Source organism: Condylura cristata, unplaced genomic scaffold (genome assembly GCF_000260355.1).
Source record: "Condylura cristata isolate star-nosed mole 26May11 unplaced genomic scaffold, ConCri1.0 scaffold00008, whole genome shotgun sequence".
Taxonomy (NCBI): domain Eukaryota; kingdom Metazoa; phylum Chordata; class Mammalia; order Eulipotyphla; family Talpidae; genus Condylura; species Condylura cristata.
The window spans coordinates 3,586,364-3,599,255 of record NW_004567109.1 but is presented as its reverse complement, the minus strand read 5'-3'; the positions used below and the strand labels follow the sequence as shown (position 1 = coordinate 3,599,255).

The window sequence follows — 12,892 nt, the reverse complement described above, 5'->3', positions numbered from 1 at the left end:
TTGTTGAATTCTTTCAAACAGTTAAGTTAGAAATAACACCAGTTCTATACAATCTCTCCATAAAAGTGAAGAGCGAATACTCCCCGACTCATTCTCTAAGACCAGAATTACTCTCATACCAAAATCAGACAATTGTAAACAGTCTATGATGCCCATTACCAACGGGTATTATTGAAGTAAGGTAGGTTACAGCTTTGTACCTACTTCAGAGTTATAGGTTCAAACCTCTAGAAATGTATATTTTCGGTTCACTGTCTGCTTTTTTTTAAGATTTTTTTTTTTATTTATGTATGCATACAAGACCTGGGGTGTAGGACAGAGGTGCAAGGGATGAGAGGCTTCACCAGAGACAGAGAGGGGAGCAGAACTGGAGCATCCACTGAAATATACTGCTAAGGGGAGCAAAGGGGGAGGCAGGAGAGATCTGCTGTACCCTGTGGATCAGCTCCCTGGCCGGGGATCAAACTTAGGCTGCAGTGGATGCTGAGAGCTTAATAACGCTGAGACTTTAACTCTGGCACCACCAGGGAGGCCCACTGTTCACTCTCTTAATTGTAGTGAAAACTCCATGGTATGTGTCAAGACTAATCAAGTTGTAAATATAAGTATGTGCAGTGAGTTATATGTCAATTACACCTCAATAAAGCTGTTTTAAAAAACCAAGCAGGACATCTGAAAGTCAATTAGAAAAGATCTTTGGATTATCTACTTTGTTGAATTAAATGGGCTAATTGATCTTTCATTAGAGCAGAAAACTGAAAGTCCAATTGTTCATTCATTCATTCATTTTTACAATATTTACAGACTGCTTTGTGGTTCAAGGTTCTGTCTAAATTTCTGACTATAAAAGGACACAAGCCCAAACTTTCACTCATAAGTAGAAAGGAACAGCTCATCAAAGCACCATATTCCTGGTCAGAAATACTAAAAAGTCAGATAACATTCAGAAATAATCTACCTGATGGTAGAGTGTTCCCAAAGCAACGAGAAGCAGAGGCTCGAGACTCCAGACAAGGAAGATCCTAGAAAAGCTGAGCTGTCCTTTCACAGCCAGTTTTACTCCGGAGGTATTTGCTGATTCGGAATACAGGCAGAAAGCTAAAACCCCAGCTGGGAGTCAGAGGGGCTAGTGGAACCGCAGGCAGGGACTGGGGAGACAGGCAGGCAACGAGGGGGAAAAGACTAAGGGGAAAAAGCAGAGTGGTGTGTGTGTGTGTGTGTGTGTGTGTGTGTGTGTGTGTGTTAGAAGTCTTTCGAGATGATTTAGAAGAAGTCTTTCGAGATGAGGGTTAGACTTTGAAACCTGTCAGGCAAAGGAGCTCTGCAGAGTACATCAGATTCTCAGCTGAAACTCCTGGAGGACCAAGGCAAACTAGAGGTAGACAGATTTTCAGGGCTGCAAACCAGCCTTGATTCATTGTAATTCCTGACTGTTTCAGGTCAGTAGCTACAACTCTATCTGTTTAGTGGAGGGAAAAGCTAACCTTTCTCTTAAGGAAATAACATCATCTGGACCTCTCTGCATTTTTATACATAATGTTCATAACGCAATAAAAATTGCCAAGTATGCTTACACGCAGGACCATAGACCAAACACCAAGTAAAAGAAAAGAAGACAGTAACTAACCCAGAGGTTACCCACATATTGAAAGTTAGTCAATGTGAACTTTAAAATCGCTATAATTAATATATTTAGGATTGCAGTGGCAACAAAGAAAAAAATAAAATGAAGAATTTCATCAGGGAGTTAGATCTATAACAAAGAATCATCTCGAAATTCTCAACAGAAAAAACATGATATTATCATTAAAGTCTATAAACATTAAATGCATTCAGAACTGCAGGCAGGGTATAGCAGACATGAACTGTAATGTCTAAATTGAAACAGAAAAAAGTCACAAAGAAAAACCTAGCTAAAGAGCATTGTGAACACAAGGGACTCAGTGAAAAGATCTAACATTTGTATAATTAGAATCCTAAAAGGAAAGGGGACAGAGAAGGAGGTAGAAGCAATATTTGAAGAGATAATAGGAAATTCCTAAAACTGATGAAGGCTATCAACCCACAATTCAGAAAGCTGTGTGCCTTCCTATTAGAACAAATACAAAGAAACCCACACTGACTAACACCACAGTAAGACTCGTGCAACCAAAGACAAGGAGAGATCGTAAAAGCAGCCAGAGGGAAAAATGACAGTTGTTCAAAGGGGCCAAAAGAAAAAAAAAAAAGATTCACAACTGACCTTAACTGACCTTCCCACAGAAAGGGCATTTAGAGCAGAATGGATTGACACCTTTAAAGTATTGATGATATCTTTAAAGTATTGAAAGAAAACAAGTGCCAACTTGTAATTCTTTGTCAGCAAAAATAAACTTCAAATGTGAAAGTAAAATAAAGCTGCTTTCCAGACAAACAACAGAGAATTTATCACCAGTGAAACCACATTAAGGAAATACTAAAGAAAATTCGTCAGACACAAGGAAAATGATCCCAGAGGGAAAGATGAAAATTGCAGGAAGTAATGAAGAACAACAGAAAAGGTAAATATAACTGAATACTGATTTAGTAAAATAATAACAGAGTGCCTTATGGGGGTTAAAATGTATAGAGAGTAAAATGCATGCAACCAAAATGTGTAAATGTGCTCTAAGATTCTAGTATTATCAGGGAGGTTGTAAAAGTGATGATTTGTATTACTCTGTAATAAGGCCAGAGGCACGTGGCCATCTCTTGGGTAACCAGTACTGGAATAATAAAAAAAAAAATTGTATTAACCAAAAGAGGTACGCAAGTCAAGTCAGCAGGGCCCCTGGTTGTTACCACTCCAAGGAGGCTCTGGGGAAGAAAAGCATTTTTGCCCAGGGCAGGGCCATTGCTTCAGCAGCTGAACACATTAGGCAGAGTAACTGTGGGTATCTGAAAACCTAAAGACTCTTGAACAGTCAAACCCTCCCAGCTTCCCGACCCAGCCGAGCACCTTTCCCGAAAGCACCTCCATCCACCCACCCACCGACCCGACCCATCCATGCATCCATCCCTCTACTCCCAGACAATTCCTACTAGGGGATTCCTGGCACTGAGTTAGGAGCTGAAACTACAGGGGCAAACTGCAAATGAGCTCAGTTCTCAACACACTCACACTCGAGACACAATTAAATCAGATCTTTCTCAGACTTTAACGTGCAAACAAATCACCTGGAAATTCTATAGGTCTTGAAAAGTGCTCGAGATTCTGCATTTCTAACAAGCCTCCAGGTGTTGCTGCTGCTGCTGATTCAAGCACTGGACTGCACTTTGAGGGGCAGGAACTAAGCAACTAAAACGCAGCATGGCCAGTGCACTGATGAAGCTGTAGCTCAGAGAACTGAAGCAGCTTGCCGGAACAGTAAAGTGGGGCAGCTGATCCCAGCTAACCCCAAAGACCATGTATGAGGTTTCCCGCTTAAGGAGAAGCGACTGTGGGAGCGGGTAGCTTGCGCTTGTGGGGAAGGCTGTCCAAGTTGAATCTTAGCGATAAACAAGGGTTTCCCTGGCAGAAGCTTCTAGCATAGCAACAGCAATAAAAGCAAGGATAAATAAAAGGGCAAGGATTCTGGATTAGCTCGTCTGAATTTTAAGCTTTAAACTTCTGTGAGCTTTAAATTTGGAACAACTGCACTGTGCCTTAGTTTCCTCAACTGCAAAACACATGTTCAAATACCAGCATGTTCCTCTTCAGGTTGGTGTGAGAAGTAAATGAGATGTGTGTATAAAAGACTTAGAACAGTAAGTGAGACAGGGCAAATGCTTGCTATATGTTAGCTCTGATGTTACAGCAGTGAATGAGTAATAAAGGAGCAGTGGGAGGAATGAGGGTGCTTCAGGAACAGGGTGATCCTCCAAAATGATGCCCCCGTGCCCGGGTGTAGGGACTGAGAGGCACCAAGTTCCTGGCCAGTGGGACTGACAAATAAACTCTCAACCACACCACCATCCCTGGTGGGGAGGAGCCCAGCTGTATTCTCAGACACGTGCCGAGCTCTGGAGGACAGCCAAGGCGCCTTCAAGTCCCTTAGCGCCTCTCCTCCTCATGACTCCAGAAGAGTGGCAGGACTCGCCATCCCCACTTTACAAGCAGGGAAACTGAGGCCCAGGATGTAAATGAGTTCTCCACTATTTCCCTAGGTAGTAGGGACAGAGAGGAACTCCTTATCTCCTGGTCAGTCAGCAGTCTTTCTAGAAAGCCTTCTAGTATCAGTTCAGGAGAAAATCAATACCTGCAACAGTTCTGCGAGATTTCCTACCTCTTCCAAAACTGTCATGTTCACTAACCACTAGCACCTGATTAAAGCACCTGTCAGAGTAACAAAAGATATATGTGGCCCTGCTGCTGGTTTGGGAAGAAAGGCTTCCTAGGGAAGAGCTGGGCTTTATAAGTCCCTGGAAACCCATTTCCAACCCTCTTGCAGCCCTTTCACGGTACACACAGGACAGGACAGGCCCACTGCACTGCCTACCTAGTAGACTGCTTGGCCAGCATGGCCACATACGTGACCACGAAGCTCTGAAACTTGGCCCGCTGCTCTTCCCAGCGGTCATCCACTGAGTAGTAGTTGGGCAAGGGTGCACCAAACAGGATCTCGCTGCGCAGGAGGGAGCTCTTGAGGTTTTCTGCAGAGAGGCCCTCGTCGACATACCAGTAGAACTCAGGGTGAGTCATGGCCAGCTCCAGGGAGCCTGCAGGGGCAGGGCAGGGACCCATGGGCTCAGGTGGTCAGCTCCCACCAGCCCTTCCTGTGGGTTACCCAGTGCTCCTCACCACCTCACACTTTCCTAACTGCCCTTTGGGCTGCCTCCCACTGTCCCCAGTGGACCAGAGAACTCACAACTGCCCAAGGGGGCGGCCCCTGGGACCCCCTCAGGCAGCTCCCAGTATGTTTATGTATCTGTAACCACACCTAATTAAGTTCAAGGCTCAATTTCAAATGAAATACCATGCAGGGCTTTTTGGCCATTATTTTACTGTGATGTTTTATTTGTAGGTTGTACATAAGCTGTGTACTAAAATAGAATCAAAAAATAATAATTATTCCAAGACCCCAGACGGAGTCTCATACCTTCCCCTGCCTAGAGCTCTGCCAACCCCCCTCAAAGGCATATCCAAGCCACACTGCCACGCCCGACCCCGTCTACCCTCCATCAAGTCCTAGCCATGCACTACCTCTAACTAAATCCACCACTGGTAGTCCCTCCCACCATAGCCGCTGCCTGTCTACACCGCACAGGTGCCCAGTTCTCTAGACTCACATCGGGCTGCCCTCTAACCAATCTCAAACTCTGGCCACGCAAAACGGTCCAACTCCCTCAATGCAGGTCTGCGCCCAAAGCTCCTTCCTTGCTTCCTCATGATCCCATCACTCACCCAATCCTGCCCCCATACCCCTTCCTTACAAGGGCCTTATAAGAGCCACGCACAGCCCGACAGCCTCAAGAGCAAATCCTTCTCAGGGGTGAGTCCCTAATCTTCAACCAAACCATTACAAGCCCCACCCACCACAGGCTCCACCCACACAAACCCCGCCCGCCCTTAGGTCCCACCCCTCTCAAGCCCCGCCCATCAAGACTCCATCCACACAAGCCCCGCCCACCATTGGGTTCCACCCCTCTCTAGTCCCACCCACCACAGGCTCCACCCACACGAGCCCCGCCCACCCTTGGGTTCCACCCCTCTCAAGCCCCACCCACCACAGGCTCCACCCACACGAGCCCCGCCCACCCTTGGGTTCCACCCCTCTCAAGCCCCACCCACCACAGGCTCACCCACACAAGCCCCGCCCCCGCTTCAACAGCCCTCACCCTCAGTCACACCCTGCGCCGCTCACCCCGGATGTCCGCCAGGTCCTGGCCCATGCCATCATAGTAGATCTTGCCACCCCGCTCCGTAGGAAAGAAGTAGGTCATGAGGGAGCTGGGAGGGGAGCAGTAGGAGTAGGAGCCCAGCGGCAGGTCCTTGAGCACCTCGTGGGGCTTCCAGCAGAACTCTCGGAAGCCCGGGTGGTCCATGATCTTGCGCTCTATCTCGTGGATCGTGACCAGCCGCTCACTAGTGAAAATGTTGCGCTCCGCGTCACCGCGGGCCAGGAAGATGAGTTCGATGCGCCAGTGTGCGTGAGTCTGGGTGTTGGTGCTCACATAGGAGCGAGAATAGTCCCATCGCGAGGCGCCTCGGCGGGCCCGGCTCTGATTGGCCAAGGCTGCGGCGGGAGGCGGGGCGCTGGGTTGGTGCCGCCCATTCTTGTCTGGGCCCCGCCTCATCAGACCTTCACTCTGGTTGGCTGCCAGATCTTCCAGGGGCGGGGTCTCGCGACGAAGACGCCTGCTCCGATTGGTTGCTGGCTTCTGGCCCGCGGAGGTGTCCCAGGACAGACCTGACCCACGCCGCGGGCCGTCCAGGACGGCGTGCGGGGTCTTGGCTGCAGGCCGGGAACGGTTGCCCAGGTGCAACTGCTGCAGCTGCTCTGAGATGAGGCGCTGAAGCGTCTCGGAGGTGAAGTCGGCCAAGTCACGCCGGTTTCGCCCCCAGGACCCGAACTGGGACTTGAGTGCCAGCGCCAGGGCGTCGAAACGCTGGGACGCCTCGTGGTTGCGGATCTCAAAGGCGTTATAGGAGATGTCGATGTCCAGGGGCGGGTAGTAGAGGAACATGAAGGCCGACAGGGCCATGGGGATGCTGCAGCCCAGGAAGAGCACCAGCCCCGCACAGCACGGGTTGGTGAAGGCCCAGCCCAGCGTGCTCCAGAAGCCCGAGGCTGGGGGCCGGGAGGGCAGGGCCCAGTGCCGCCAGCAGCACTGCCCTCCGGCCCCGGCGCGGGGCCCCGGCTTCTGCGCTCTCCTGCAGGCCTCACCTGTTGCTTCCTCCTCCTCTTCCTGCTCCTCCTCTAGCCACACATCCTGCAGCAGGGGATCATCCTCCGAGTCCATAGCCTACAGCAGAGGGAGAGAGTCGGCAAGCTCGCGCCAGGAAGAGGTCACCCAGCCCTGGGTACTAACCAAACAGGAACACTGCAGCGGCATTGCATCAGGCAGGCGTTTCACACAACTGAATTCAACCACAGGTGTTCAGAACAGAAAACTGCTGTTATTTGCTCTTCACGTCCCCCAGCTAAGTCACGGTTTTCAAGGCCACAGGAAAAAGAATCACAATACAGTTGCAAACAGAAGTGATGTTTCGCCCCATGTAAGGGATGTTTCGGGAATTGTGACTGCACACGATTTCCCAAGTATTGCTGATTTTAGACTCAAGGCTAAGGTGAGGTGTGCCCACGGTCACTGCTTTTATCAGACGAGCAACTATAAAGTACCTTCCGGAAGTGTCAGGGTACAGGGAAAAGAACCTGGTCTTCGGAATCAGCCCCTGTTTGGGGTCTTAGAGATGTGAGCATTGGCGAGACAGTGGATCACTCTCAACCTCAGAGTCTTTGTCTATAAAAAGGTGGCCATTCTCCCCTCAAAGACTGTGCAGCGCCCCAAGGTGGGAGTGCTCTGCAGATATGTAGCAAATTAGTTATCTGTCACGTCAACAGATTTCTTTGCTCCCTTCTGGGGACTGTGATGTGCTCAGCCATTGCCCAGGAGGCTGTGCCAGGGCAAGACGCCTGTCATAGCTGTCCTCAAGAAATCTCAGTAGTTCCCACCCTCTCTTTGGGATGCTGCAGCTGCAGCCACTGTTTGTCAAGCTCAGACCACTTAATATGCAGCTCCAGCAACATCAAACCTTTGGGTGCAGGCAGGGGCCAGGCATCTGTCTCCCCCAGACTTGGGCTAAGCAGCAGTAGGGTCTAGCAAGAGGGCAGGGCTGGGCAGTCTGGGACTCCAGTGGGGTGGCCTGAAAGCGTGAGGCCTCCCGGCATCCCCAGGCATGAGCTGCCCCTCGTCCCGCCTGCCCTCTGTTTGGACAGAGAGTGCCTCATTATCCAGTTAGACGCCAGGCGGTGAGAGGAGGAAGCTAATTATCCCAGAGCTGGCTAATTAATGCTGCCTTTCCTATTAACATTCTCTGGAGTGCTCCATTTCAATTAGACAGTCTGTCCGGGAGGAGGAGCTGCCCTCACTCAGCCCAGGGAAAGTGAGGAAGAGAGGGCGAGGGGAAGAAGGGAAAGAGACAGAAACCAGGGAGAGACCAGAGACGGATAAAAGCAGGAGACAGACAGGCGCAATGGATGGATGGAGGGGGGAGGAGACACAGATACAAAAAGGGAAACAAAGGAAACAAGGAAAAATGAGCTAAGCAGGCTGAGGGTAGGTGGGAAAAGAGCAGCGGACTTGAAAGGGAAGACGTTTGGAAAGGCTGGAACCGGCCTGTATGACGCAAGACGCGCATCATGAAATAATGAAACTTCTCACCCGTGATTCCCTAAAGCAAGCTGCCCAGCGTTAACTCGGTGTTAACTGTCTGAGGCCAGTTCCTGGCAGTGGGCCCTCCTGGGAGGGACCAGAGAAGGCTCAGACTCGTCTCCAAGGGCGAAACCAAATCTGCCTGGAGTGAGGGAGTCTCCATGTCCAGCAGCAAGAGGAGGGAGCTGATGTGACACGGTGCAGAGGGCCAGGGGCACTGGCGCCCACTTTCCAGGGACTCAGTTCACCCACCCCACCCCCAGCTCCCGTTTGTCTGGCCAGGAGGACACTTGACAATGTGTTGGTGTGTGGGCCGGGGAGGGGATCCGAACCAGGAATCTAGGCCACAGCAGCACCCTCTGGGTGACTTAGGGCCCCCTCTGCTCCATGGCCACTCCACCGAGATGCCACTTCCTGCCCTGGGTGTCCAAAGCTAAATAATCTTTCAAGAACTTGCTCTGAGTCACCTCTGCCAAGAGGTTTCCCAGGTCTGACGCGCCCCAGCTTGTAGGCTTCTCACCACCCCTAGCCTGGGGGTAAACATTACCTCTGGACAGCAAGGGACAGGCAGTGTGGATGAATGTTAAGAGCTATGACTTTGGAAGCGCAGACATGAGTGCAAGCACCAGCTGGGGTGACTTCCGGCAGCAGAGTAAACTTCTTGAGGCTCTGCCTTTCCATCTGCAAAATGGGGCTAACAGTTCTCACCCCAGAGGTTGTTGAAGGATGACGGACCCGGGAACACTGAGTCATGTATAAATTCTCTGCTTCTCCCCTGTACGTGGCCACAGCAGTCTCCGCCCTCTCATGCTTTCCTCAGCATGTGACTCTACTGCTCCCTTTAAGAAGGTGGGTGAGCCTTCCTTCCCCTGGGATCTTGGGGGTCTGCGGCCACAGCACCAGTGGTTAAAGACACAACAGTATCAAGTAATCTCCAGCCACTACAGCAGGAGTTTGATCCCCGGCCAGGGAGTGACCCACAGGTGCACAGACCTCTCCTGTCTCCCCGCTGCTCCCCTCAGCAGTGGGTTTCAGTAAATCCACCTGTTTTGCTCCCCAATCTGTCTCTAGTGAATCTTCTCATTGCATGCCCCCCACCCCTGCACCTCTGGCCTGTACCCCAGTTCTTATATGCATAAATAAATAAATCTTTAAAAAAAAAAAAAAAGCAAAGGCTCAGTGATAAAGGGAGAAGCAGCTCCCAACTGGCCATGTTGGGCACAGGCCTTGGCGCCTGGCACCATGCTGTGAGGGAACCAAGGCAGAGACCACAAGTTGGCATTCCTGCTGATAGCCGGCACAAACTCGAGAAGATTCCAAGCCCGCTCATCCATGAACCCCCCGGCCTTCAGGTCATCCCAACTGAGGCCCAGAGAGAGTGGAGCAGGGCCACAACTCCCTCTCCTGTGCCCTGCCCTTCCGCCCCACAGGGTCCGTGAGCATAACATACTGGTTGGCATACACAGGTAAGTTTTAGGGTGACTGGTGACATCACCATAGTGTATAAACACCCTATAGTAACTGGGGTGACTGGTGAGTCCTGTCCCATATGTGACTCCGAGCCCTGCAGACAGCTCTGTGGCATGTAAGTGACCAGAGTACTAGGCATGGCCATTCTGCCTCCCGGTGAGAACCCCAGGCCTGTGGACATGAGCTGTAAGGGAGCAGAGACATGGCTGTCGGTATCCCTGCTTGCTTGCTGGGGCTTAACTATCCCCGGAGGGGTCAGGGCTTAGCACATATTTTGAATAAAGGCAGGAAAAGGAATCTGAGGACTCTGGGCTAGATATTAAAGAGCACGCTCCTGTTGACAGGACAGCCAGACACCAGCACCACAGGAGAATGTCAGGGCACGCGGCTTCTTTGCTGGGGAAGGAGCTTGAAGGGTACGGACCAGCGGGAAGGAGACTTGATGAGTTCTTGGTTCTACCCTCGCCCCTCCCCCAAGAAAAGCTGCCACGTGACACATCTCAGCAGACGGCGGTCAGTTGAGCAGCAGACTGGTTCAGCCCCCAGCTTTCTACGTGGCCCTTGGCGTGTCCTGTCCCCTCCTGGGTCCCTGTCTCCCCTGTTGGGCAGTGAGAGTGTGAAGGTCCATGCATACCAGGTGTGACACCCTGGGGGTCTCCAAGACCCCAGAGATCCAGGCATGCCCGCTTCGCAGTCTGCAGGCCGAGGAGGTGGGTGTGAGACACACCCCCCACCCCAAGAGAGGCACCACCGGGTGGGGTCTCAGGCCTGCCGCAGCCCGCCAGCTCCTCAGGCCTTTCTACAGGACGGGCAGTGGGTGGCCAATGTTTTCCTTTCTCAAAGCATAGGCTAGATTGTCTTGCAGAGGAGTAACAGCCACTCTGTGGGGAGTTGCTAAGGGGGCGTGAGGGCCCCTATCATTGGCTCACACAGAGCCCCAAGTGGCCTGTGGTTGTAGGGAACTGTGGCCTCACCTTTGTTTATTTTTATAATAGTCCTTTTTAAAAAGATTTATATTCTGTATTTATGCACACAAGGTTGGTCATTGTGGGGGCGGTGAGAGGACTCCCCAGAACACAGTGGGGAGCAGAACAGGAGATCTACTGAAGTACACTGCTGAGGGGAGCAGCGGGGAGACAGGAGAGGGCTGCTGTGCCCTATGGGCCACTCCCTGGCTGGGGATTGAACTCGTGCTGCGGGGGCTGCAGACAGCCTCACAGTGCTGAGACTCAGCCCTGCACCACCAGGGAGACCCTGACTGTGCCTTTATCATCTCTCCTATCGTGGTGGCCCTTCGAGGGTCTCCAGATCAGGAAGCAACAAGGGCTCTCCCTGTCTCTGTCCCTGTCCCACACATACACACCCTCACAGGGAGTCGGGATTAGACTCGGCCACCCCGGGACACATCCATCGCCACGGTCCCCTCCTCCTGGGCACGGCAGATGGGGCACCCCCTAAAAGGGAACAGCAGACCCCAGGGCGTCTTGGAAGGAGAAACCTGGCCCAGCTCCAAGGGTCAGGCTTGGGGAAAACCAAAACTACACTTGCAGCATGATTCCAATGTTATAACACCCCCAACACACACACATTCACACACATGCATCTCAAAGACCCATGAACTGTAATTATTGGGGAGGATTGTGGGTGATGTTTATTTTCTCCCTTTGTATTTGTCTGTTTCCAACTTTTCTGCAGTGATCAGGTACAGCCTTTTAGAATGAGAAATGTTATTTTAGAATAGAATGTGCGTGTGTGCGTGTGTGTGTGTGTGTGTGTGTGTGTGTGTGTGTGTGATTTTGCTAACAGCCTTGAAGCCTTTGAGGAGTTACTATAACAGGCACGGGAGGAGGGTCCATCCGTGCTCCAAGGCGCACACAGAACAAGCCCAGTTGGCTCACGTGTGAGCGGGAAGCTCCTCCTTGGAAGGGGAGCGGGGGGGCTGGCAAACTGGGGTGGTGGGGGGTGGAATGACTGTGGCACCTCCTACTCCCTTGAGCTGCAGAGAGAGAGGGAGCTTTAAGGCGAGCAGGAAGTAGACAGTGGCCCAGGGGACCCAGGGGGAGCATCAGCACCCCTAGCCCAAAGCCTTCAATTCACAGGCAGGAAACTGACCTCCCCCCAGCTGGGAGAAGGCCAAGCCAAGGTCATACTCAGACTCCGGGACTTCCGCTCCACCACCAGCTTCTGGGGCAGCCGTGGGGGTGCGGGAGGAGTTTTGGCAGCCCCAGGGAACAATCAGGCCTGGAGAAGATGACTTGTGAACCCAAAGAGCCAAAATAAGGGAGCTATTTTTAAGGTCCCAGGAAAGAGGCATCCTCCAAGTCACGGCCAGATGGACTTGCCCATCTGGACCGAACAGGGCTTGAGTGGGAGGTGGGGTGTTGCTTCAGAGAAGGCCCCAGCCCCCCGCTGGGCCTCGCTCTTCTCTGAGCTGCTCCCAGGATGTGGGCCCAGGCCAGAGACACCCGCAGCCCTGTTTACAAGTTCCCTCCTTCTGGCGAAGGGTAACAGAACCCTTCTTTCTTCATTCCCCCATCCCAGCCAGGCTATTAAAATGCAATCAAAAAATCACATTAGACATGCAGATTCAACTTAAAATACGTATATGTATATATAATTTAACGGCAATTAGGTGCTAATCAGCTTTTTCTTCCTGTCTCGGAGTGTTTTGCCTCCCTGGTTCAGATCTGGTCCTTGGAAGTTTCTTAGGCTCTTCGATTCTCCTGCTCTTGGGCAGAGAGGTGGGCAGGAGCTTGAGTGAGATATGTTGAGATGAACAGCTCCATTGGTCCCTGGGATGCTGACTGGGGACTTTCTGTCCTCTGCTTCTTGGCTGTGCATCTGCCCCTGGGGCCAATTCGGCTCCTTGAGGCAGAAAAGGGAGAAGAGCAGAGAGGGGTTCTCTGCCCCCCGACATCGCTGCCCCCTTCTGAGCACCGGCCTTCCTCAGGTGCCCAGGCTGGGGGCTGCATCCAGACTCTGGAGCCCTTCTTGGAGACCTGGGCCCCTCTCTCAGGGCTGAAGCTGGAGAAGCATTGGAGACGCACAC

At 51.7% G+C, this 12,892-nt stretch overlaps 1 protein-coding gene across 1 annotated transcript in view; it reads right to left on the bottom strand.

The window, feature by feature from the left end:
• Positions 1-12,892, bottom strand: part of PTCHD2 (patched domain containing 2) — a 41,909-nt gene that overhangs the window by 16,275 nt on the left and 12,742 nt on the right. The window contains exons 2-3 of the mRNA XM_012722321.1: positions 5,862-6,963; positions 4,497-4,716 (exon numbers count right to left, since the gene is read on the bottom strand). Coding sequence (XP_012577775.1) covers positions 4,497-4,716; positions 5,862-6,960 — 1,319 coding nt within the window. The 5' untranslated portion in view covers positions 6,961-6,963. The remainder of the gene's footprint in view (positions 1-4,496; positions 4,717-5,861; positions 6,964-12,892) is intronic.